General features: G+C 37.0%; 2 protein-coding genes across 2 annotated transcripts in view; both read left to right on the top strand.

The window, feature by feature from the left end:
- Nucleotides 1-21,880, top strand: part of DCAF10 (DDB1 and CUL4 associated factor 10) — a 44,123-nt gene extending 22,243 nt beyond the window's left edge. Inside the window, exons 4-7 of the mRNA XM_055302716.1 lie at nt 9,401-9,603; nt 12,085-12,198; nt 15,019-15,164; nt 16,342-21,880. Coding sequence (XP_055158691.1) covers nt 9,401-9,603; nt 12,085-12,198; nt 15,019-15,164; nt 16,342-16,710 — 832 coding nt within the window. The 3' untranslated portion in view covers nt 16,711-21,880. The remainder of the gene's footprint in view (nt 1-9,400; nt 9,604-12,084; nt 12,199-15,018; nt 15,165-16,341) is intronic.
- Nucleotides 3,171-3,821, top strand: LOC129495240 (ATP synthase subunit ATP5MJ, mitochondrial-like). The gene has a single exon (XM_055302722.1). It carries the CDS (start codon nt 3,205-3,207, stop codon nt 3,385-3,387), a length of 183 nt encoding a protein of 60 aa, XP_055158697.1. The 5' UTR covers nt 3,171-3,204; the 3' UTR covers nt 3,388-3,821.
- Nucleotides 21,881-21,907: the final 27 nt, after the last annotated feature.

The following is a 21,907-nucleotide window of genomic DNA, read 5'->3' as shown; positions in this document are numbered from 1 at the left end:
CCTATTTAATTTTGTAATTTTTGTACCCTTATTCATGCATTAAAATAATAGTTTCTCAGGTGGAATGGTACTGATCTATAGGGAAATGTTTGGAAATAATGTGTGGTGCAGTTTTGACACCACTGGGAGAAGAAAGGATTTCTACTAGCATTTTACAACAGGGATCAGAGTTTTTAAATATCCTGTATGGGACAGTTTGCACAGTAGACTAGTCCCATCTAAAATGTCAGTAATGCCTCTGTTGTGAAACACTTCAATGAAATGTCTCCTGTAGAGAAATTGATTATTTAAAGAGTTGAAGTTTGGGGCACCTGGATGGCTCACTTGGTTAAGTGTCTCTTGATCTCAGCTCAGGTCTTTTTTTTTTTTTTTTCCAGCTCAGGTCTTGATCTCAGGGTGGTTAGTTCAAGCCCTACATTGGGCTCTATGCTGGGTGTGGTGACTACATAAAAAAAAAATAATAATAATCAAGAAAAAGAGTTGAAGTTTGAGAAATATTGAAAATATACCTGTTGCTAGCTATAGTGAAATGACAATACAATAATACACCAGGCCTACTTCTGAAATACTCTTTTCAGAGGTCATATATTAAAAGAAAGGGATATTCTTAAAGATTTCTAACTATACATACTGTTTGAGCAGAGGATATGTGGATCTCTTTAGACTAAGATAAGTATATCTGTTAAAATTTAGAAGTTTATTTTTTAAATTTAGAAATGAAATTTGAATAGGCATATGAATGGTAACTTCCAAATTAGTCAACAAAAACTAGTAAAACATGATCAATCCAATAGAGGCAGAGAAGGTGGAAAATCATTTTTAAAAAAGAGAGAAATCAGGAAGCACAAAAATATGGAGGCAGAAGATCCAAATACCAATAATTGCAGTAAATACATATTTACTAAAGATAGATAGGGTTAGATTGGATTAAAAAAGAAAACCAAACTATGTTCTTTGTAAGGAACACACATCTAAAACATGCAAAGGAGAAAGTCTGAAAGTAAAAAGATGGAGAAAAAATAACAGGCAAATGCAAATCAAAGAAAGAGTTATATGTACGTTAATAGCAGACAAAATAGAGTTTAAGGCATAAAGCATTATTAGTGATAAAAAGGTATTTTATATTAAAAGATTTATTTCACTAGAACATAAAAGAATTCTTATATGTACTTAATAACATAGCTTCAAACCATAAAAAGCAAAATAGACAGAATTAGAAGAAAAAAGTGAGACTCCCCATCTTAGTGGAAAATATTAACACCATTCTCTAATTAACTAATAGATAAAATAGACCAAAAAATTAGTAAGGCCATAGGAGATTTTACTGTAATAAACTTTTATTAAGCATATTTACAATTCTCCCAGCAAATAGTAAATACATCTTCTGAAGCTAACTTAGAATATGTACAAAAATAGAGCATATACTAGACTACAAAGTGAGTTGCAACCAATATCAAAGATTTGTTATCACAAAAATGATTTTTCCTGACCTCAGTATAGTTTAACATAGCTAACTAAAAATTCCCATGTTTGGAGACTTATAAACTCACTTCCTAAATAATTCGTGGATTGAAGAAATCATAGGGAAATCAGTAGGCTAAAAATTAGTGAACTAATAAGCATTTTGCTAAAAAAAAAAAAAACTGGAAAAAGATAAAAAAAAGAGTAAACCCAATGAAAGATATGGAATAATAAACATAAAAGCAGAAGTTAATGAAAATGAAAATACAATAAAGTTTTTTTTAAAGCCTGCTTTTTGAAAAAGCTAATTGAATATGCAATTATCTAGGAAGATTCATCCAGAGAAATAAGACAAAAGGATAATTTTTTTTTCTATAAATTAATTTTTATTGGTGTTCAATTTACCAACATACAGAATAACACCCAGTGCTCATCCCGTCAAGTGTCCCCCTCCGTGCCCGTCACCCATTCACCCCCACCCCCCGCCCTCCTCCCCTTCCACCACCCCTAGTTCATTTCCCAGAGTTAGAAGTCTTTATGTTCTGTGTCCCTTTCTGATATCTCCCACACATTTCTTCTCCCTTCCCCTATATTCCCCCTCACTATTATTCATATTCCCCAAATGAGTGAGAACATACACTGTTTGACAAAAGGATAATCTTAATAAAAAAAGGAAACAACAAAAAAATATACAGTAAAGTAATAAGATCACCTTTATGCCAGTATACTTGAAAACTTTGGTGAAATAGTTTATTCAAAAAATACACCTTAGCAAAACTTGATCAAGAGAGAAATCGAAAATTTGAAATACACCTATTACCTGGACTGATATTTAACCAGTATGCACTGATTTAGCTGAAGTCATGGTTAAAATATTAAACTAATACTTTTGTAGTTATTACAAACGTTAAATGTGGTAACTGTAGTTAAATGATAAATAGCCAGTATCCTAAATCATCCCCAGGTAGTTGTATCCTGGCACCCTGTGGTTACATGGGCCCCTCTTTTAGGGATACCTCCCTCAAGATCTCCCTATGATCTAGTAGCTAAAGTCCCCCTTAAACTACCCTCACCTAAAAAAACCAAACAAACAAACAAAAAAAAACCCCAAAAAACAAAAAACTACCCTCACCTTCCCCCTCTTTTTTTTTTTTTTTTTTTTTTGGTTGTTCAGCATCTCATTTAATTCTGAGAACAGCCTCATGAGTTAGTTAACTTTTTTCCCATTTTAGAGCTAAAGAGATCAAGGTCAGAGAGTTTGGGTAACATGCCCACATGACTGTCAATAAGACAGTAAAATATGAGCCAAGAGTCAAACCCTGGTTTATAGACAGCCAAGATGTACCCTTTGCTTATGGGAGTTTTAAAATTTTAGAGTAGAGTGATTCTAGGACCCAGTTCCAACACTGTCAATTGCATCAAATCTGACTGCTAGTTTTCATGCATTGCTTTCTGGTTACTTAAATATTCTAAATATTGCCTCTGCCATAGCCATTAAAGAAATGGAAAATATCAATTAAAATTTATTTACTAAGAAAACAGTAGGCTTGTTAGTTTTACAGGTGACTTCTACAAGATGGTACAAGAAGCAGAACAGTTCAATTTTATTAACTGTTCAGATGCCAGAAGTAAGGGGAATTCTCCTTACTTCATGTATGTAGTATAACCTATACATAAAATCAAGCTTTTCCAAGTCCATAGCGGTAGTGTCGTGGCGGCCTGAGCCAGGGGTGTCGCGTCAAGATGCTTCAAAACCTTGTTAAAAATGTTTGGGTCCCCATGAAGCCCTACTATACCCAAACTTACCAGGAAATTTGGTTAGGAATGGGGTTGATGAGTGCCATCATTTATAAAATCAGGAGTGCTGATAAAAGAAGTAAAGCTTTGAAAGCCTCGAGTCCTGCCCCTGCTCATGGCCATCATTAACCAGCTCGGGGAACACATGAGATGGAACGTCAGTCTGGCTGTAAATCTCTGCATGCTCTGCTAGTTGGGAACATGGAGCCCCGACGTACACGTGTACACGTGTCTGCTGCGGCATGAATAAATGTAACTGTGAGGTGAAAAAAAAAATCAAGAAAGATAACTAAGAAAAAAATTGAAATGTCTTTCTGTAATATGAATATAGATACAAATATTGTAAATAAAAGGAAACTGAATCCTGTAAGATATTAATCAAAATATCATGGCCAAGTTAGGTTTATGCAAGGAATGAAAGAATGATGTATCTGGGGCCCTGGCTAGCTCAGTAGGAAAAGCATGTGAATCTTGATCTTGGGGTCCTGAGTTCGATCCCCATGTTGGGTGTATTAAAAAGGTTATTTAAAGGTTATTTAAAATCTTAAAAAAGATACATCAATAAAAGTTCTATTAATATAATTTATCACATGAACAAGTCCATATGATTGTTTAAATCAAGGAGTAAAATTCAATATTTGATCATAATTAAAAACAAAAGAAGAGACATTGTTACCAGTATTATAGAGATTAGAAAGATTATAAAGGGATACGTGAAACAACTTTATAGCAACAAATTAGACAACTTAGATAAACAAATACCTAGAAAGTGACAAATTACTTAAACTGATTGAAGAACATATAGAAAATCTATAGACCTACATACCTAAAACAAGTAAAAAATTGAACTGGTAATTTAAAAATCTTTCCACCGTGAAAAGCCCAGATCCAAAAGTCTTCACTGATGAATTTTACAAAACATTTATAAAATACGTAATACTAATCTTTCACAAACTCTTCCAGAAAATAGAGGAGGAAAGAACACTTCCCAACTCATTTTATGAGTCTGGTATTATTACTCTGATACCAAACCAGACAAGCATAAGAATAGAAAACTACAGACTAATATTCCTCAAAAACAAAAAGAAGAATAGATACAAAAATCTTCAACAAAATATTAGCAAACCAAATCTAGCATCATGTAAAAAAAAGTCTATATCATAATAGAATTTATCCCAGGAATATAGGGTTGGTTTAATATCCAAAAATCAATTACTGTAATAGCATATTAATAAAAGTCAAAACCCATATATAGGATAATCTCAAGAAAGGCAGAAAAGCCCTTGACAAAATCCAACATGCATTTGTAATAAAACTGGGAATAATAGGGAACTTTTATTCCCAGACATCTGATAAAGGACATCTATGAGGAAATTTGTGGCTAAAATTTTTTTTTAAGATTTTATTTATTATTAGAGATCATACAAGCTGAAAGTAGGGACAGCGGGAGAGGAACAAGCAGACTCCCCACTGAACAGAGAGCTTGATGATGTGGGACTCTATCCCAGGACCCTGAGATCATGACCTGAACCAAAGAAGGTGTGTAACTAACTGAGTCATTCAGGCGCGCGCCCCTGGCTAAAATCATCTTAATGTTGAAAGACTGAATACATTCCCCCTAAGACTGGGAACAAGTCAAGGATGTCTGCTCCACCACTTTTATTCAATATTGAAGGTACGATTGCACTGGAAGTGCATCCAGGCAAGAAAAAGAAATAACAGGCATCCAGATTGAAAAAGAAGTAGTAAAACTGTCTTAATATGGAGATATGATCTTATAATATAGAGAAAATCTTAAGGATTCCACATAAATACTAGAACTAGTAAACAAGTTATACAAGATTAATATACACAAATCAATTGTACTTCTAAGTAATGAACAATCTAAAAATGAATGAAGAAAATTCCATTCATAATAGACTCTAAAGAAATAAAGTAGTACAAGATTTTTACTCTGAAAACTATAAAAACATTGCTGAAATAAATGTAAGAAGATGTAGATGAATGGAGAGACATTTCATCCTCATGGATTGTAAGATTTAGGATCAGTAAGATGGTAATTCTTGGGGTACCTGGCTGACTCAGGACTCTGATCTCAGGGTTGTGAGTTCAAGCTCACATTGGGTGTAGAGCTTACTTAAAAAATAAATAAGATTACAGAGGACAAACCACTTAAATTTTTTTTAAAGATGGCAGTTCTCTCCAAATTAATCTATAGATTCAATGCAATCCCTACCAAGATTCCAGCTGCCTTTTTTGGACCAATTGTCAAGCTGATTCTAAGATTTATATGGAAATACAAATGACCCAGAATAGCCAAAACAATCTTGAAGAAAAAGTTGAAAGACGCACATTTTGAATTTTAGAACTTACTACAAAACCACTGTAATTAAGACTGTGTGTGCTGGCATGGGATAGGCGTATAAATCAAAGGAACAGAATTTTAAGAGTCAAGAAATAAAACCTTGCATTATGATCAGTTGATTTTCAACAAAGGTGCCAAGCTAATTCAGTGCTTCAGGAAAAGATAGTCTTTCTGATAAATGATACCTGAGCAACTGGATATTCACAGGCAAAAAGATGAATTTATAGACCCTTATATCAAAAAAAAGGAACTCAAAATGGATTTGAACCTGAATGTAAGAGCTAAAATTATGTATAATTCATAGAAGAAAACATGGGAGTAAATCTTCATGCAAACCAAAGCACAAGTGATTTTTTAAAAACTGATAAAATGGACTTGATTAAAATTAAAAACTTTTGTGTATCAGATGATACCATTAAGAAAGTGAAAAGAAGGGGAATCCCTGGGTGGCTCAGCGGTTCAGCGCCTGCCTTTGGCCCAGGGTGTGATCCTGGAGTCCCAGGATCGAGTCCCACATCGGGCTCCCGGCATGGAGCCTGCTTCTCCCTCTATGTCTCTGCCTGTCTCTGCCTCCTCTCTCTCTCTCTCTCTATGTCTATCATGAATGAATAAATACATAAAATCTTTAAAAAAAATTTTAATAAAAAAAAAGTGAAAAGAAAAACTACAAAATGAGAGAGGATATTTGTAAATTATATCTGATAAAGGATTTGTGCCCAAAATATATAAAGAACTCACTTTATATAAACATAATTATATGTACACAAATAACCCAATTTAAAAATGGGCAAAATATCTGCATAGACATTCCACCAAGGAAGAGAATAGAAATGATTAATAGGTATGTGAAAAGGTTCAACATAATTAGTCATAAGGAAAATATAAGTCAAAACCAAAATGAGAAACCACTTCACATCCACTAAGATGGCTGTAATTTAAAAACAAGTAACAAGTATTGGCAAAAATGTGGAGAAACTGGACCCTTACACATTGCTTATAGGGATGTAAAATGGTTCTGCCACTTTAGAAAAGTTTGGTAGTTTCTTAAAATGTTAAACATAAAAAATTTTTAAAAAGTTAAACATAGAGCTATCATCTGACCAGCCATTCCACTCCTAGGTATCTGTCCAAGAGAAATGAACATCACCACACAAAGATTTGTACATGAATGCTTATAACAGAATAATGCTTATATTATTCATAATATACCCCAAATGGAACCAGTACGAATATCAATTGGTAAATGAATAAACAAATTGTGGTTGTATCTATACAATAGAATACTATTTGGTAATGAAAGGAACAGAGTACTAATATGTGCTACACATAGATGAACCTTAAAAAAAAAAGTACACTAAGTGAAAAAAGCCAAACCAAAAGACCACTTGTATGATTCTATTTATATTAAATGTCCACAATAAGCAGGTCTATAGAGACAAGTAGATTAGTGGCTGTGTGCGACTGGCAGTAGGAACAGAGAGAGACTGCTAGTGAGCAGGAAGGATTTTTTTTAAGATTGTATTTATCTGAGAGACGGCACAAGCAGTGGGGAGGAGGCAGAGAGGGAGAAGCAAACACTGAGCAGGGAGCCTGATGTGGGGCTTGAGACCAGGACGTTGAGATCATGACCTGAGCCCAAGGTAGACACTTAACTGACAGTCACCGAAGTACCCCAGCAGGAAGCATTTTTTTAGGATGATGAAAATGTTCTAAAGTTGGGTTGACTGGTGGCATAGCGGTTTAGCACTGCTTGCAGCCCGGGGTATGATCCTGGAGACCCGGGATCGAGTCCCACGTCGGGCTCCCTGCGTGGAGCCAGCTTCTCCCTCTGCCTGTGTCTCTGCCTTTCTCTCTCTGTGCCTCTATGAATAAATAAATAAAATCTTTACAAATAAAAAAATAAATAAGTAAAATAAAGTTGGGTTGATTGCACAACTCCATAAATTTACTAAATATCACTTAAACTTTAAGTGAATTTTATGATATGTAAATTATATCTCAAAGCTGTTAAACTTAAAAATAGAAGAAAACTCATCAAAGGACACACTAAAACCTTTTTAAATGGTGAAACTTTTAGAAGTTTTCTTTATAGGAGTGCCTGGCTGGCACAGTTGGCTGATCTTGAGGTTGTGAGTTCAAGTCCCATGATCGTAGAGCTTACTTTAAAAAAGGAAAAAGTTTTCTCTATAAAATTAGGAAGGGAGGGACGCCTGGGTGGCTCAGCAGTTGAGTGTCTGCCTTCAGCCCAGGGCGTGATCCTGGATCCTGGAATCAAGTCCCATCAGACTCCCTGTGTGGAGCCTGCTTCTCCCTCTGCCTGTGTCTCTGCCTCTTTCTCTCTGTGTCTCTCGTGAATAAATAAATAAAATATTTTTTAGAAAAATAAAAATAGGAAGTGAAAACATGGCTGCTATTACTACTACTGTTTACCATTGTTTTGGAGTGGGAGAAGGCAGGGTCCTAGTTGGTGCAGTAAAATAAATATATAAGGATTGGAAAGGAAAAAATGAGAAAATCGCATTCACAGATGATATGATTGTATGAAGGGTTGAAAATTTTTCTGTAAAGAACTGTGTAATACTTTAGTGTGCTGTATAGTCTCTGAGCAGCCATAGACAATTCACAAATGCTGTGTTCCAACTAACTTTCTGTATAGAAACAGGGAATAGTCCAGACTCGGCCCATAGAGCAGTTTTCTGAATGGTCTACATAGAAAACCATAGAAATTTTGTTGACAAATTCTCAAAATTCATAAGAGTTCATCAAGATTGCTTGACAGAAGATCAAAATGTAAAAATCAGTAGTGTTCCTGTTTATCACAACAAATAATTTAAAAATTTTAAAGTATATAGTTTTTAGTAATTAAAAATAATTTTTAAAAACCAGGATAGTAGCAGATTAGACACAACTTTAAAAAATAGATTATCTATATTGTAACAGAAATGAAGAGATAGAATACATGAAATAGCAGCTATGAGACAGGGAGAGTCAAATATGAAGGTTTCAAACATCTATTTGGAGCTCCAAAAGAATAAAGAAAATAGGTAAGAGACAATATTGGAAAAATGGTGGAGATTTCCCCAGAATATATGAATAATATGAATCTTAAGATTTTTTTAAAGATTTTATTTATTTATTTATTCATGAGAGACACAGAGAGAGGCAGAGACATAGGCAGAGGGAAAAGCAGGCTCCATGCAGGGAGCCCAATGCGGGACTCAATCCAGCAACCCTGGGATCACATCCTGAGCTGAAGGCAGATGCTCAACCACTGAGCCACCCAGGGGTCTTGGATCTTAAGATTTAGAAAGTCAAATGAATCCCAATAAAGTAAAAAATCCAAATTTAAACATATCAGAGTGAAACTGCAAGTACTCCAAAGAAAGATCAGCCAAAGGAAAAATAATAAGTTGTCCAAAGTAACAATTGTACTAACAGCAGACTTAAAAATAGCCAGGGTTCAACAGAATATGTATCCCCAGTATTTGGAAAGATATAACAATTAACCTGAAGTTACATGCTCAGCTAAAAATCTTTAATCAAAGAAAGATTTTCAGAACATAAGGTGACACTTTACCTCAATGAAATCTTACTTAAAAATATTTAATTGCAGAAAGAAAGAATAAAACAAAGTTGGAGATGAATTAAGGATGGTGAGGAAAAAAATCATGTATATAAGGTTAAACATACTTTGCAAATTATAGTTTGAAAGCCAAAAATATATCACCAAATCGTATATTTATGATAATTCTAGTTTTGTTTTGATTTCTTCTGTAGGTGTACAGAAGATGGGTGTCCACATAAGAAGTTCTTTCACACACGTTTTCTTATGCGAATGAGATTAACACCAGATTGTTCCAAAATGTTGATCTCAACGTCCTCTGGATATCTCTTGATTTTGCATGATCTTGACTTAACCAAGTCCTTAGAAGTAGGCAGCTATCCTATTTTGAGAGCAAGAAGAACTACGTCAAGTTCAGGTAAGCTTTTCTTTTTTGATTAAACAGAGTTTTCCAGAGAGTCTCACACAAAAGGATGGTATATGCTTCCATCCTGAGAAAGACAGCAGGAAGAAGGGAAGGAAATTAGAAGATATTTTTGGAAAGCTTAGTCGGACCTTTTTTCCTAAGGAAGTATGAACTGTTTGAATCTCTGACATAGCATTAATTTGTGCTTCTGTATCACCAATGATTTAGGAGAAACTACTAACTATAAAAATATTTTCTTTTAGTTCTTTCTGCTATCCAAAAATCATCAGTATTTCTAAATCATTGCTATCTCAAAAATTAGTGGTCGCTCAAGGTAGGATCAATCTTTAAGTGCTCCTGAAACCCAGCAGAGCTTTTATTTTATCTTACCTTATCTTATTTTATCTTATCTTACTTTATTTCATGGCCCTGAGATCAAGACCTGAGCTGAGGTCAAGTCACAGATGCTTTACTGACTGAGCCACCTAGGCACCCCACCTAGCATGGCTTTTAAGATATATTCAGTATAGAGCTTTAAGTCTATATTACATCCTAGACTTCCAGATGTCTATACTCAGGTATAGACATTGGGGTGGGGAATCCAATGCAGGGCTTGATCTCTCTCAGGACCCTGAGATTATGACCCCCAGCTGAAACCAAGAATTGGCCACTTAACCAACGGAGCCACCCAGGCGCCCCTAAAGTGGTACTAATCTTTTTCCTGTTGCTGATTCCATTAAACTTCAGTGAAATTGGAGCTCAGGAAAACTTAGGCACTATAATTTATCTATATTATATGAATAGAGATTATATTTCATCACCTTGGGAAAAGGAGGGCTGTTCCAGGAATATACCTATTGTTTATAATTTTGCATTTTATGAACAAGAACCCAGAAAAAAAAAAAGACTTAAGCATTCAAAATACATAATGTGTATAAATTGCTATTTAAAATCAGCTTCAGGGATCCCTGGGTGGCGCAGCGGTTTGGCGCCTGCCTTTGGCCCAGGGCGTGATCCTGGAGACCCGGGATTGAATCCCACGTCGGGCTCGTGGTGCATGGAGCCTGCTTCTCCCTCTGCCTATGTCTCTGCCTCTCTCTCTCTCTCTGTGACTATCATAAATAAATAAAAATTAAAAAAATAAATAAATAAATAAATAAAATCAGCTTCAGGTGGTTAGACGCTCTCCTGTAAGCATAGGGCAGGGCCACTTCTGAAGACTCTTGGGAGAGTGCAGGCTCCATTGTACTGCATTTGCCCAATTTCACTGCTAAAAGTAGAAATTTAAGTTTTACCAACTTACTTGCAAAGCAAGAGATTTCATAAATACGTGAGTATAGTCCTTTTACATTCAGAAATCTATTTTTAGGTTCAACATTAATAATCAACTTTAGCTTAGTAAGAAGTAGTGATTTAGAAGATCTGGTTGGCATTTTTTTTATTCAGAAACGAAGAACAAGGGATCCCTGGGTGGTGCAGCAGTTTAGCGCCTGCCTTTGGCCCAGGGCGCGATCCTGGAGACCCAGAATCGAATCCCACATTGGGCTCCCGGTGCATGGAGCCTGCTTCTCCCTCTGCCTATGTCTCTGCCTCTCTCTCTCTCAATGTGTGACTATCATAAATAAAAAAAAAAAAGAAGAACATTTCTTTTAAGGGTAATTCTGATAATAAATCAAAGGGAATTAGATGAAGACATCCTCATAAAAGTTTGGGACCACTAGAAGAGTAGGATAAAATAGAGATTGCTATTTGGAATAATACATCAAACCCAACTATCTGATACTCATTTTGTTTTAATGATACTCATTTTATACCAGTATAAAATTGGTATTGCATTTCAAAGATAGTATTCACATAATTTCATGAATGATAACAATTGTTTGGCATGCTCAAGAAGGATCATTTAATGCTCTCAGTAATGGAGCTGGTATTTGGACCCTATTCTAGGATTAAAAGGGCTGATGAACAACAAGCTCAGTTTTCATATTTACTGAATTTTCTTGTTCCATTTTACTACATAAGTGATGGGGAAACCCAAAGATGCTCCTGTTTTAGTTTGTCATATTTCACTTAAGTCATTGGGAGAAGAGATTTTAGAAAGGGCCCAGGCCTTAGAACACTTCAAAGAGCTGCCCTGCTTACCTTGGTCTTAGTTATCAGCAAGCTTTTTTTTTTTTTAAAAGATTATATTTATTTATTCAGGAGAGACATGGGGAGAGAGAGAGAGGCAGAGACATAGGCAGAGAGAGAAGCAAGCTCCATGTAGGGGGCCCAATGTGGAACTGGATCCTGGATTCCAGGATCACGCCCTGGGCCAAAGGCAGATGCTCAACCACTGAACCACCCAGGCATCCTATAAGGAAGCTTTAAGGGGGCATGTACTTGCCATGTTTCAAATGGATTTTAACAATATGCTTCAACTAGATGATTAAAAAGTTAAGAGACACTACTAGAGTTTTGCTGAGTTTGTCAGAATTTTTTTGTATTTTCAAGATCTGACCACTTCATCAAGTTCATCTGGTCCTCGAGTTTCTGGTTCACCTTGTCATCATAGTGATTCTAATTCATCTTCTGAGAAACACATGTCACGAGCCACACAAAGAGAAGGTAGGTTAAAAGTGGGATTTTATAATCTTGCGACAACAGGGTCTACCAAAGAGCTTTCTCTGGTTTAGTTTTAATCCATACAAATAAAAGCCAATAAAGAAGAGGTTATTCTTTGCCCCTCAGTCATTCATTTTCAGAAGATAACCAGAGTCTCTAGGGTTGAATATCTTGGGCTTAAATCTTTGTTGTAATTTGAGCTTTGGTTTTATTTATTGAACTTAGTTTGGTCTAGATCGGAGAAAAAGTAGTTAGGACACGTAGATCCCAATCAAGATTAAGGAAATTAAATAAGATATGCATGTGATGGTGTTGTATACGTGATGAGTTTGTTAGGTACTTGTGAAAGTCACCTGGTTCCAGCCCAGTAGCTTTTTGCTCTGCCGTTTCTTTATCTGAGCAACACCTGACAGCCTTGGAGGGGTTGTGGGATAAAGTAGACTATAACCTGGCCCTATTTTGCTTTTGCCCATTTTTCCCCACCACTCTGGCAGAACTAGCTGTTTAGCTTATTCTTTCCACTCCCTAAATGAAATGTTTTCTATGTATGCAAATCCATACCAGTTTCACATCTAAACATTTTTGGTTTGTCCTCCCCTTTGTGGACTGATGGCCAGATGTGGGTGTTTTTTTTTGTAATTTTGGGTCACCTTTTGGAGATGCACATGGCTCCTACCTAGATCTTTAGGGGAGGGACTATCCATTAGACTTCTAATTGTGTTTTTCCTGGGTGTCCTCACCTGGTAAGTGTTTGATAATTGCATACTTGATGAATGGTTTGAGAGCCCTTCCTAAACCTACAACCTATCTACTTTCCTCTGGATGTTCAAGACTATGACATGTAAGGTTAAAAATTCCTCCTGATAAATTTAGAGATTTATGCCCAGATATGTAACATTTTTCCTTTGATTTGTAGCATAAACTTCTTTTATAGATTCTGTTTTTCTACTTTGGCTACAGAAAACAAGCCAAGGCTCTTAATAATCATTGAGAAAAATCCTTATTGAACTAAACCATCCATGAGAAGAAAAAAAAAAAAGTAGTTGACTGTTGCAGTGGTAAACCCAAAAATCAAACTACACAGCAGTTTCATGATATAGAGTTGGGAATGGGAGAAGAAATGATGTATGTAGAGCCTAGGCAGAGTATGGAGAAGAAAGTGGGGCTCATACATAAAGTTGTTCTGAATGTTGGCAATCTTGGGTCTTCAGTGTGTCAGAATATGTTAGCACCATAGTTTGACAGATACAGTATTGAATAGAGCTGAGGCTCTCAAACTCATTTAGGATTAGAACTTTAAGTGACCTCCACACCCAAAGTGGGGCTTGAACTCCAGAGCTTGAGATCAAGAGTCAGATGCTCTACCAACTGAGCCAGCCAGGTGTCCCTAGAACTCCATTTTTGACATGAAATCTGCTGTGGATTATATTATAGCACAGATAAAGTACAAAAACTGATTCAAGTGAAATTAAAGCATTCCTTGACCAGTCTTTCCTAGCCCATCCCCATGTGGTTCCCTCCTTTTGCCAGCACTAAAGGAACTTTGAAGGAGCACAGCTCAAAAACCACTACTTACTTAATGGGTTTATTTTCTGCTTCTGTTCAAGTTTCAGAATTAATTCTGGAAATAGCTGTTTGTTTTTCTCTAAAATTGTTATTAAAGTTCAGTCACATGTGAAATCATTATTTAGGTATAGTTTGGTTATAACAATGTAATTTAGAGCTTCACAGGTTTCCATCAATGCTATAGTAATCTAAAGGGAAACTTTAAAAGATAACATCTATTTGAGAAACAGTTCACAAAGGGTCTGACAGAAGGAGCTCAATCTTCACAGCATTTCCTTCCACAGGTAGAGAAGTGTTGAAATATTTCTCTTGATACTAAATTTCTAAACTGCTTCTTTATAATGTCTGTGAAAGTGGTTCTCCGCATACCTGAGGGATAGGATGTAACTCCCAGTAGTAATGGCTTGCTGTAGCAGTCACTTTCATGGGGGGCTAGGAAGAAGGACATGATGAGCCCTAACAGAGTACCAATCATATGTATGATTGGTAATGTCTCCCTTGTTTTGACATACTGGTATGTGAAATATTCTCCTTTGCCTCCAAAATCATAGATGTTTGGTTATTTATAATACTGCCCTTGGGGGCCATAAGTCCTGCTCCTTGCACACATGATATCCTTTTATTTTTTATAAGATTTTATTTGTTCATGAGACACAGAGAGAGAGGGAGAGAGAGGCAGAGACACAGGCAGAGGGATAAGCAGGCTCCATGCAGGGAGCCCGACATGGGACATGGGACTTGATCCCGAGTCTCCAGGATCACTTCCTGAGCTGAAGGTGGCGCTAAATTGCTGAGCCACCCAGGCTGCCTGATAGCCTTTTATTTATATAAAGGCAGTCTGCATGGCTTCCACATATTTCCTTCTCTAGAGAATATAGGTCCTCTGAGATGAGAATTATCTTTTACTTTTCTACATTCCTTTCATGTCACATAACTTTGATTCTTAAAAGTTTTCTGAGTTGTAAATCTTAATCAAAAGGATCCCTAGTCCACTTTAATGCCTTAGTCTTAGGTTACTGGGATTCCCGCTGCAAGAACTTGGATTCTTTAGTCCTAGTCATAACCTTTCCCCCATACCCCCACCCCCAAAGACCACCCAAGCACCCCCATAGCTTTTTGTTTTTTTTACATGTGGTAGCACAAGAGGCTGACAGTGGAATGAAGGCTGGGGGCAGTGTGGCTGTCAGAAATGAAAGCTTTGATGAGCTGCCTTAGTCCTTTGATAATACAAATCTCATATCCTAATTTTCTTATCAGGAGTATCACCACGAAATAGTCTTGAAGTCTTAACCCCTGAAGTTCCTGGTGAGAGAGACCGTGGAAACTGCATCACGTCCTTACAGCTGCACCCAAAAGGCTGGGCCACTCTGCTTCGGTGCTCAAGCAACACTGATGATCAGGAGGTAGGAGTAGCAGCACTCCACCTTTAAAGCGGTTAATTTAAAAAACAGCCTTTGCTGTATGTGCTCACCGAATCTTTATCCCTTGAACCTCTCCTTCTTCCTTTGCAGCCTCCTCTACAGTGTGGCACACTGGGAAATACTTTAAACCAGTATCAGCTCAAATTGTGCCCAGCTTCTTAATTCTTGCCTCCTTCATCTCACCACACACCTGTTATATAATAAACTTTAGATGGAGATGCTTCAGCCAAACTGGCTAAATGTAAGGTTTTGCTAAGCCAATTGAGTACTGGAATTTGCTCTTTTTAAAATCTGGGGAAGGGGGCAGCCCGGGTGGCTCAGTGGTTTAGCACCACCTTCAGCCCTGGGCATGATCCTGGAGACCCAGGATTGAGCCCCACATCGGGCTCCCTGTATGGAGCCTGCTTCTCCCTCTGCCTCTCTCCCTCTCTGTGTCTCTCATGAATAAATAAAATCTTTATCAATCAATCAATCCAGGGAAGGGGCTCCCAGGTGGCTCAGATGGTTAAGCATCTGCCTTCAGCTCAGGTCAGGATCTCCGTGTTCTGAGATCAAGCCTGGCATCGGGCTCCCTGCACAGTGGGGAGCTGGCTTCTCCCTTTTCCCTCTCCCCACTGTTCATGCTCTCTTTCTCAATAAATAAATATAAAATCTTTAAAATAAATAAAACCAGGGGGAAACTGGAAAAAGGCTAAACTGATGACTAGGGAAAAGGGCCTTATATGACCTCATGAATCTTGTCACTCTGGAAAGCAGGAGGATCTCACTAGCTCTAGAAGTCACAACTGAAAAGAGAGAAGAGCCTTTGAAATATGTAGGAAGAGAGATATTTTAGGGCTTAGATGTCTGAACTCTAGAATTGTGTAAATATCAAGGCCGTTACTTTCACAAAAGGGAATTATTACCATAGAAGTCACAGCAGCCTGAGGGAATAAAAGGCTTGAACACATCATAGTACACAGAATAACCTTGGCTTTTTTGAAGATAAGAAGGTTTGGGGCCTGCACATCTTAGTAGTTGGGAGAAGGGCAGTGGTAGTCATTTGATTTCTTGCAACAATTCTGTGGCTTTGGCAGTCTGTTGAGCTTTTTACAAAAAGAAGTATCTAGCATTACTTGGGGCTCTTTAACTTTGGTTTGTCTCTCTTCTCTCCCCTTAGTGGACTTGTGTCTATGAATTCCAAGAAGGAGCTCCCGTGCGACCTGTCTCACCTCGTTGTTCTCTACGATTAACTCATTACATTGAAGAAGCCAATGTAGGCAGGGGTTATATCAAAGAACTTTGCTTCAGCCCTGATGGGCGAATGATCTCTTCCCCACATGGCTACGGGATTCGCTTGTTGGGATTTGACAAACAGTGCAGTGAACTAATAGACTGTTTGCCCAAAGAAGCCAGTCCCCTGCGGGTGATCCGTTCTCTGTACTCTCACAATGATGTGGTACTGACAACAAAATTCTCTCCAACACATTGTCAGATTGCCTCAGGGTGCCTTAGTGGACGGGTTTCTTTGTATCAGCCAAAGTTTTAGGCACAACTTACATCAAATAAGGAACTTTTCTGGTGTTTGACTTATAAATTACTTCAATTTAGGTGAAGTATTTTCTTTTTAGAAGATCTTAAAAGTTTGGGTCAAGATCCCAGTTCTTATGGGTCCACGAACACACCTGTGACCTGAGGACTTGGCCGTCCGGCATTGTAGGGGCCTCACCAAGTTAGACTCTACGCAGCAGCAGCTTTTGCCGCATTCCTCTGCTCCTGCTCATCTGTGCCACCTGAACTTCGGTTCTTCTGGTTATTTTGCATGGTAGCTCTTGTCAAGTTTCTTTATATCTTGTTTTTTGATTTTGGTGTGAATTTTGTGAACATCTGGCAGGAGTTGTGGCTGGGTTAGGGGAAACCCATGACACTAGTATTGAATAAAACCTGGAAGTTTGATGTCAGCATACTGGTCATTGAAAAAGAAATTTCATCTTCACTTATCAGCATACTTGGCCTTTTAAAGTTGCTGTTATGTTTCTCTATAATGAGCACAGATAATGGCATTATTCTCATAACTGTTAGATGATCTTACAACAAAAATGTCTTCTAAGTTTCCTGTTAAAATTATATATTTTTTTTCACCGTGAGGGGAATTCTGTTGTAAAACTCTAGAAAAACTACCGCCTCTCTTTGTAATTTACTTGTATGAATTTAAAAATCTCTAGCATGTGTCCTTATGTGGTATTTTGTTCCTTTTAACAGCATTTAGAAAGGAAAAGAGGAGAAGGGATGGGCTTTGGTCATTTCTCTTATATAGAAGAGAAGTCATTAAGTTAGTGTCTGGTCACAGAGTGATAAGAACAATGTGGCTTAGAGTTTGTTTTCTCTGCCAGACTGTTTGACTCACAAAGGGTCACATGTTATGATACTGGGTGGAGAGGGCAGTGAGAGTAAAGAGGTTGTGTTTTCCTCATCTTTATTCCTTGAGCCAGGTGGTACAGGCTCAACCCCCTTAGCATTAGGGAGGGGAGAACTGCAGCCCTTTTCAAGCCGTGACCTAACTACAGTAGTCAGCCACTTGGTTGTCAAGACAAAGAGCTAACGTGAAGACCTGTTGTATTTTGTTACGGAACACAGCAAGTAAAAAACATGAAGCAAGGGTCAATCACAGGGCTGACTGCTCTGTTGAAGCAAGCAGCTTTCTTCTAGTTTCCACTTGGAATGGTATTGTATTTAGGAGGGATCCACCAGAGGCTGGAGTAATTTTAAGCCACAAGCTAGCTCTTTCCCTCTCAGATCATGTTCACTTAGGCCAGTGGTTCTCAAACATGAGGGTGCATTACAATCATTGAGAAACTTGTGAAAAACACAGAAACTTGGCTCTCACCTTAGGAGGTTCTGATTCAGCCAGGGAGAGGACAGGATCTGTATTTTTAATAGGAACCTCAAGTAATCTTTATTCAGGTGGTCCCTGGATCAGAGTTCGAAAAACACTACCTTAAACATCAGTAAGTACTTCTGTACCTATCAGGTGCTTAACTCCCAGAAGGCATTTTGATTATTTAAAAAAGTAGTAAATGAAATCCACTTTAGAGGTAGAAAATGTAATCAATCTCATTATTTGATGAATGAGAGAAGTGACTTGCCTAAAGTTATCTTACAAAATTAGTGGCAGAGCCAGAACTTGTCTCCTAATTCATTGCTCAGGGCAATTTCTACTGTATTATGCTGGCTGTTAAAACAATGAATTATGAACACTTGATCTTGTTTTTAAGTTGTATTATTGGGGCTATCCTTAAACTGGCCAATAGATTGAAAAAGGCATGGGAGTAGATGCTGAGAATTCCAGCCCTAAGAAAAGAATCTTAAATCTTATAGAAATATTGAAGCATTTCTTTAAGTGGGCTAAGCAACCCAAACACATGAATAAAAATGACATTTTGTTGTAGACCCTACCAGACAGCCATTCATTCACACACACGTGCAGAGGCTATGTCTTGCTTGGAACAATCCTTGGCGCTAGGACAAATTTTAAAAATTAGGTCATTTTACCAAGGTTGTTAAAAAATTCGAATTTTTTTAGCCATTAAGAAAATCACCACAAAGTATAATGAAAACACAAGTTTGCCATAAACTTTTCAAAAAACCCCACATATTTAAAGGAAAGTAATGTTTTGGAGGCAAACACACCCAATGTTAACATTAAAAATAAGCTACTAAGTACAATAATTATATTGGTAAAAAAAGTTCCACATATTGCATCCCTTTTGGAGAGTTGCATGTCCACATGCCGCCCAACTCTGAATTTCAGTCCATGATTCTTCGACCATTATAGAGTTTCTATGGTGTCAAATAATCTACACACTTGATTGCTAACCTTCACTCAAAATACCTTGCAAGGTAGGTGACATGAGCACCAACTTTGGAGGAAATGGAGGATGCGAAAGGTTAAGTGATTTGCTGAAAGTCTCAGAGCTGGCACTGGAGGAGGGCAACATGGGTTCAAACCCAGCTGTTTTAGTCTAAAGCCTGTGCTTAGAACTCAACCACTTTGCCCTTTTGTTTACAAAGGATGGGAAGCTGGCATGTGCTGGCTTACCTTCCACACCATCCAACGGAACCGGTTAGAAGACTGAAAATGAGCACCATAAACCACAGGGCACACAGACTGTCCATTCCTAACTGAAAGACTTCAAGAAGGATAAGTAGCTGTAAAATAAAGAAAAATGTGGGATAAATAGTCTTGTATAAAAATAGAGCGAAACAGATGAGAATTAAAAATAAGCCAGCAAACTCAACAAAACCAATTTTATCCTCTTTCAGGTACAGTCCTGATCAAAAAATTCATGAGGGGGATATTAATCCAGGAATTACAGGGCATCAAGAATGCTAGACTCTTGAAGGAAACAGCATCTCAATTTCAAGGTCTCATTTCACTTAACAGCATAAAATCTAATCTGTTTTTTTTTTACTATAAATTTTGTTAATCATTTTTATTCATGATAATTGGTGAATGTATTATAAATGATAATGTGGTGTAATTGTTGGTAAATGTAGTATAAATTATACTTGTTTGAAAAAGCTTTCTACAGGGGTGCCTGGCTGGCTCAGTCAGTAGAGGATACAACTCTTGATCTTGGGGTCATGAGTTTTCATGCCTCCCCTTGAGGGGTAGGTTGTACTTAAAACGAATCTTGAAAAAACTTTCTAAAGAAATGCTATATTAAGTTTAGGAACATAAAATATATTTAGTAGTTCCTTATCTTTAATTGTGAAAATGAAGTGGCTAAAGCAGACAAGACTTCTATCTTTTGAAAATGTATGTGATCCTTTTTTCTCAGAAGCCCAGAGAACATGTATATTTTGTTATTTCTCCTTGTTATATCTAAGATGAGGCTATACCAAAAATTTTAGGAAAACAAGCAAGGATAAGGTTCCCCTCTCCTTTCTAGAACCACAATCACATATCATGGTTAAAGTTTTGTTTTCCAGAAAGTGCAATATAGGAAAACCACTCTGAGAATCTTTTAGAAGCCTAATGTTTCCCATAGAAGTCAATATATGGTACTGGCATCCAGAAGTATCTGTTAAAGCTTGTGTTTAGCAGGAAAAATAGTCTGATAACACTGATGACAATCATCCCCGTTTAATGACCAGTGGCCACGAAAAGCTATGAAAATTCATGCAGTAATACCCTGTGTTGGTCATGAAAGAAAGCATATATGTGAATTTTTAGATGACTAATACATATCTCTTAAGTGCCAAAATTTAAAACTTGTAATCTATTTTTGATGCAAGTGGTTAGTATACCTCCCTGCCTTCTTAAACAGCATGCTCGGTATAATTCACTTTTTTCATGATGAAAAGTAAAAGTTACATTCATGTGTTACTACAAATACCCAATGAGCTCTGATGTATGTAAAATACTTCATAAAATGTAAAGGGCTATATAACAAACATGAGTTAATATCAATTATTGTAAAATAATTCCCCCAGCCCTGAGGTCTGTATGATCATTTGCCTCAGGTTGCTGGGATTTGGGAATTTTTTATTTAAAAATTTTTCTATCTGCTAGGTAGTTTGTTCTGTCTCCTACCACAGTGTCCACCTGCCTGCCTCTAACAGGCTCTTTGTCATATGTGCTGTGTTCATCTGTTACAAGCTGGGACAAGCAATAACCAAGCCTGCTCGGTGTCTAAAGAGCTACTCGAGCCCCATGTACAGTCTTTGAGACCGCTCTTTTGGTTGCTCACCAGCTTTCTGACCGGTTCACAATAACCTTCTGGATAATAGAAGTACCCAGGTAAGGCCTAGGCTAGTGATTTTTTCAGTTGCCACCAAGTAAAATACTACAGACTAAGGATGCTGCTACATTAAGGAATAAACAGCAACGCACCAAAGTATAGCCAAGTAACAACAAAGGCTCTGTATTTGCACATGGATCGTTCATGCTTTAAAAAAATAAGGAGAATCAGTGGAGGGAAGGGGGAACAATGAAAATTAAATCCAGATAGACTTGAGTATTTTTGATGCCATTAAACTTGGTCAATAGCCATTAAAATACATGTTTAAATTATCACACATTGTTACAAAGAGTTTTAGTTTGTACCAAAATTTATACCCTAAAGATTCCTCAGAATTTCTCCCAAATGACAATAGAAATTATCAAAAGGAAAGTCTCAAATTTACCTGTATGCTGCTGCTTTAGTTGTAAATGGAAATATAGGTTTTATCAAAAGCTCCAAGGAACACATCTCACATATGCACACCTCGTGTACGTATGTGTATATGAATGTCACTATAAATGAAAATGTCACCCAGAGACAATAAAATCATTTTAAAATTTAAATCTTGTTTATAGTATTTAAAATAGAATCTTCAGCTTTCCTAAGTTTATTTCAGTTTCATGGTGTCTACATTAAAGTTAGGAAATTTGCTTTTCTTTTAAATTTCACTGCATCTTCCATTTCTAAAATGTGCTTTCTGGTAAATTTTAGACTCATATTTTTAGGAAAGTTGAGAATGTTCTGGATAATATCCTAGATACTGGAAAGTCTTCTCACTCGGCTCGGAGGTATTGTTAAGTTCTTATGCTAGACTGTAAGCTCCTTGCGGGCAGGGACTCTCACTTTTCTGCTATCCCCAGTGCCCAGTCCAGAATCTGACAGAGTAATTGTTCAATAAATTATTTGTTGAATAAAATGAATGAATCAAATGAACTCTAGATATACGTGGCCTTGAATTTC

The sequence above is a fragment of the Nyctereutes procyonoides genome, unplaced genomic scaffold (assembly GCF_905146905.1).
Source record: "Nyctereutes procyonoides isolate TBG_1078 unplaced genomic scaffold, NYPRO_anot_genome, whole genome shotgun sequence".
In the NCBI taxonomy this organism is placed as follows: domain Eukaryota; kingdom Metazoa; phylum Chordata; class Mammalia; order Carnivora; family Canidae; genus Nyctereutes; species Nyctereutes procyonoides.
This window is presented reverse-complemented; position numbering and strand designations above follow the sequence as displayed.

Bases quoted from the DNA above. Each gene is read 5' to 3' on its own strand.
- LOC129495240 (XM_055302722.1), top strand. From the start codon at position 3,205: ATGCTTCAAAACCTTGTTAAAAATGTTTGGGTCCCCATGAAGCCCTAC.